At 32.3% G+C, this 5,592-nt stretch overlaps 1 protein-coding gene across 1 annotated transcript; it reads left to right on the top strand.

The window, feature by feature from the left end:
* The first annotated feature begins 1,322 nt into the window (after window positions 1-1,322).
* On the top strand, window positions 1,323-3,342 carry frc (fringe connection). The gene has a single exon (XM_053768501.2). It carries the CDS (start codon window positions 1,575-1,577, stop codon window positions 2,562-2,564), a length of 990 nt encoding a protein of 329 aa, XP_053624476.1. The 5' UTR covers window positions 1,323-1,574; the 3' UTR covers window positions 2,565-3,342.
* Window positions 3,343-5,592: the final 2,250 nt, after the last annotated feature.

Below are 5,592 nucleotides of genomic sequence, written 5' to 3'. Positions count from 1 at the left end.
GCTTGTCAGGTGTGAACAAAGACAAAAAATATTGTTCGAATGTGGTTCGAATAAATTCAAACCTACAATAAAATGAAATAAAAATATATTCTTAAATAAAACCAATATGTTTAATTTTTATTTATTTCTTAATATTAAATAAAAACATATTTTGCAAAAAATTAAAATAAGCCATAGATAAAGTCAAATAAAATTTTTATTTTATTTTTTCACATTGGCAATGTTGATAACTGGTTAACTGGTAACAAAATAGGGCATATTACGCAAAACTCAGCGCAGATGGCGCTAATGGTACAACTAAGGTACACAAAAATTGCCAATGGAGGCAAAAAGCGCCAATTTTCAATATTGTTGCAGATTTATGACCAAAAATACCTTCTACGCAATCGTGGTGCGAGTTTAAAGGAAAAAAGAAGGATTTAGTGGATTATCCTGAAAATAATAACACTATTTTAGGTTATGTTCTACATTATATGGTTCAACTGTGGTCATAAACTGATATAAACTTGATTTTGACTCAAGATCTTAACTGTATGAAGCCAATATTTTAATAAGTCTCCACGTGTGAAGTGTTCTGAGCTTCTTTTCGACCGTTTACTGGCTCGAAAATTTTACAGCGTGAGGCGTATTCCATAGTTTTCGTTTAGTAAGTGTAAAGTGTAAGTTTTTTTTTATCTTATGGAAAACGATTTTTCCCAATATTGCGGCATCCGAACATGCTAAATACATTGTTGTATATTTTCACAAACGAATGCTTACATAATGAAATGATTAATAAAGTACTCTAAAATAAACGTTTTAATCAACATAGCAAAACGCGGCAAAGCTTTTGTGTACCTAACATACAGTGCTGTACTCTGGCGGGATAAATGTGCAGTAATACTTCCTATTTTAGCGCGACCGCACGTGCGTTTGATTTCCGAATCAGGATTACTGATGACGTTTTCAGATTCGGAATTCTGTACGGTTTCTTGTATTCGGAATCCAAATCGACCTTCAGCGTGGCCACTTTAGCGATATTGTTCCTAGATTTGGGAAATTGTTTCTAAAATGTATTAACTATCGTCAATATTATAATGGTATATAACTATTTACACAGTTTTCATTAACACATTAGTAAGTGTTATTAGTAGTCACGTCTTTACGTGTGCGACTATGGGAACATTTTGTAGAAAGAATAGAATTCCGAATTTGTAGGATATGAAGGATAATAAAAAAATAGTTTTATCTCGTTAAATTATCTGTGATTGCAGTTGACACACACGCGTTCTAGCAAAAGAGAAAGGAAATTTTATGTTCGATGGTTGCCAAATATGTCAAAACTGACTGTCGGTTTTGATGGTTCGACTCGGCTCGATCGTGTGTTGCGGCACGGCATTAGATAAATAAAATGTAATCAAGGTTTTATTGCACTGTGTGTAATTAATTAAAAAGATTACGTTGCTGACCATGAGAGTGATTATAGTGTGAACATTCAGCCAAGCAATGACCTAATCGTGATTATCGGTTCATCCGCATTATCGATCATGTGTTAAAAGTGTAGATTAGTAGAGTTAATTACGTGGAATATCGCGATGTCCATACTCAACTCTCAAGATGAGGCGGAAGCCGACAGAAGATCGACTGTAAAGAAGATTCTGAGTGCAGCATTTTACGCGCTAGCCTCATTCATGATAACTGTAGTGAACAAAACTGTTTTGACGACATACGCTTTTCCGTCATACCAAGTTTTGGGTTTGGGACAAATGGTGGCGATAATCACGGTGCTATGGTGTGGACGTGCGGCTAATGTAGTGCAGTTCCCTTCGCTGGATCTCGGGGTAGCGCGGCGGATATGGCCTCTGCCTTTTATCTATTTAGGTAATATGGCAACAGGCCTCGGAGGCACGAAAGAACTAAGTTTGCCGATGTTCACGGCATTACGGAGATTTAGTATCTTGATGACTATGGTTCTCGAGAGGCTAGTTTTAGGTTTACAAGCGTCCTGGCAAGTTCAGAGCAGTGTTTTTGCAATGGTGTTTGGTGCTTTGCTGGCCGCAGCCGATGATGTCACATTCTCAGTGTCAGGATACACCTTAGTGCTTCTCAATGACGCATTCACTGCTGCTAATGGAGTATATATGAAGAAGAAATTGGATGCCAAAGATCTTGGGAAGTATGGATTAATGTACTACAATGCATTATTTATGTTTGTACCTGCAGCCCTAGTAGCCTGGTGGACCGGAGACTTGGTCCAGTCTGCGAAGTACCCTAGCTGGGGGGATGCCTTATTTTTAGCTCAATTCCTGATGTCTTGTATAATGGGTTTTGTGTTATCCTACAGTGTTATGTTGTGTACCCAGTACAATAGCGCCTTGACTACCACCATCATTGGCTGCCTCAAAAATATTTTGGTGACCTACCTAGGAATGGTAATAGGTGGTGATTACATATTCTCGTGGTTGAACTTTGTGGGTTTGAATATAAGCATATTTGCCAGCCTTCTTTATACATATGTCACGTTCAAACGCAAGCCCAGTGCCAGCTACACACTACTGAACACTGCCAAAGTGGACACAGTATAGCGAAAACTGAGAAGAAAGTCCACATACTTAGTATAGTTTTGGCTTTACCAAAGAATATATATGATTACGGTGAAAAGAACTAAGTTATGCTGTGACAAGTGATTCGAGAAATGAACAAAATGGCCATAATCTTACTAATACTTTCATATGTTCAAGAGTTGAGTGTGGAATCAATAAGAGGTGATGAGGGAAATTGAGACTGGCAGTCATACCAGTTATACCTCAAGTTATACAATCACTGTTTGTGATGGTGTGTGTAGTTTTTTAATCTCCCTGTCGTTGTCAAGAAGATCACACTTTTGTTATAAACAAAAAGTTTGGTAATGAGGATGTTTGTGAGTCAAACATCACACAAAATCTACTAGACTGATTTCGATGTAATTTTGTACACAAACAGGATAAGTGTAATTTATTTGAACTTTACCCAATGCATACAAAAATTTTACTTTTTAAAAAGGAATTGTACATCTCTATTGGTTTGATACTCAAATTTTGATACCCATACTGAAAATAATGTATTGTCTAGATCATATATGTATATGTTAACAATAGGGTAGATGACAATTTATGGTTTTTATGACTATTTGAAGGCCCTTTATAATGCTGCCAAAGATATGACAAAAATAAAATCACTTCTATACTAAATGACACTACTATAATATGATATACAAGTGACGTCTCTAGGTAATATTTTCACAAAAAAAGCTATGTTTGTTGGACAGCTACCTTAAATATTGCCTTTACTGTAATTACTTCTCAATAAAAGATTTTACAAAATGATGGTTGAGTTAATTTTTTAAAATGGACATTCCAACCAATTTTAAATCTTAGTATAATGATACAGCTATGTTGACGCAGTTTATGAATAAAGATAATGATTTTAAATGTCAATTTTATCTAGATTATACATATCTTTTACAATTTTCTGACCTTGTCATCTACCCTTTTGAAAATGCAATATTAATAAAATATATATTATCACTATATTTGTAATAGTTTCTAATGACATAGTTAATACCTTCTACTCTTGGTTACCTATCTTAAGACCAAAATACTATGTAGTATGAATATTTTATTTTCCTGAATTTCATAACACAGAAAAATAACATTTGACAGAATTTCAAAATCACTAAAGATTTGCACAAGCCAAACCTAGCATAATGGGTTCAGGACAAAAATCCTACATGGTTGTTTATCTTGTTAGTTTTTTTGATCGTGGCCGTCGAGTTCAGAGGAACTTCCTCAACATTCACCTGAGCTCCTTGCAGTATACAGCAATCGGCATCATTTCATGAACATAACTTCATGTCATACAGGTTTAGCTAGTGATCGTACAGACATCAAACATGATGCATTGTTTGCGCATTTACATATCCACACAGACATTTTTACTTATAAGATTTGTCTTTGCTTGTTTAAATAATAGGACATCTAAATTAAAATATGTGTAAATAATGTTCTGGAAAAGTTACTTCTATTTGTTAATATTCCTAGTATTAAAATTATTGTAAAATTATATATAAGTACCTATCAAAAGAAATTTACACATTTTGATATTCTTTTTCTAAATGATATGAACCACAATACAATTTTTGAAATAATAATAATATAATTGTGCTTTCTCATTTTAATACCAGGCCCAGCCCAGCACAAAATGATAAAATAACAATAACAAATGTTTATTATACTTATTTTTGGTGTTTATTTAAATACATAGACAAGTTACCTCTTGTATGTCTTTATTCTCACTAAATCCGTATCAGGTCCAGGTATATTATATATTATTTAAATACCTATAGAGTGTTATTGCGTAAAAAAATTGTATACAAGTAATCTGAACTGATTCAGAATAATGTGATTTGTGCATGTGTGCACTTTTAACATTTGGTCAACTGGCAGTCATAGGATTTTATACATTGAATTCTGTAAATAAGTTAAGCAATTTATAGATCTAACCTTATCTTAAACTAGGCTATAAATTTGTATTATACAATATTAATAGTAATTATGAATATTACCATAAAATTAAACGTAATATTGTATTATTCATAGACTGGATAGATCCGAATTAATTTCTTCTTTTATAATCTACATTATAATTATGACCATACATATGTAATGTTCGGTTTATACCACCTATATATGAAGATATAAGTCTCACAATGAATATAAGAAGTTATATTCATTGTGAGACTTGGTAGGTACACATGTAAAATAAAACTTTATAGCATTTACATTTCGGTTATTACTAAAAGTACTGTGTACATCATTTTATATTTTTTTTACAATGTGGTGTTAATAAAAAAACTTATGTCCACGGGTATGCAAATTTAAATGGAGAACAATAATATTACTTTCGAAAAAATATGTATATAATCACCACTGATTTAATTGGTAATAATTATATCGAATAATTCGTCATATATAATATATCAAAAACTTGTGATAAATAATCTTCTTTCTGTCCATGTGGGGTTTTTTTGAGCATTCTGCTCTCCATGTATTTGTCTACCTATTCTAATCACTACAAATATTGTTGTCATAATTATTTTTGTGCCTAGAATAAATTAAGTAATATCTTAGAAATAATTGTATAATAATTTGATTGTTTCATGTGATGGTAAAGTGATCAAGCTTAATTTACTAAACATTATAAGTATGACGAATGCCCATACCTAAGCTAACTGTCGGGACTTAAATGCTGCTTGTTAAATATTGTGTATTTTAAATCTAAGTTAATAATAATTTATATAATAATATAATATAAATATCGTGACAGCAGCTTTTCTATACTATACTATAGATGTTTTTATAAACTTCAAAAAATATCGTGACTAATGTATTTCTGGAAAAATGTACTTTCTTTCGGCGATTACAAATTGCCGAAAGTTTCCGTCCAGTTCCTCTGGTATTTGTCATACATTACTGTACATATTTACAACCTACATAAAATATAATGTGAATTAGGTATGTACTCGAAATAATAAAAAAAAAAATAAATGAATAGGCCACATGTTTGAATTAATTA

Source organism: Plodia interpunctella, chromosome Z, assembly GCF_027563975.2.
Source record: "Plodia interpunctella isolate USDA-ARS_2022_Savannah chromosome Z, ilPloInte3.2, whole genome shotgun sequence".
Taxonomy (NCBI): domain Eukaryota; kingdom Metazoa; phylum Arthropoda; class Insecta; order Lepidoptera; family Pyralidae; genus Plodia; species Plodia interpunctella.
This window is presented reverse-complemented; position numbering and strand designations above follow the sequence as displayed.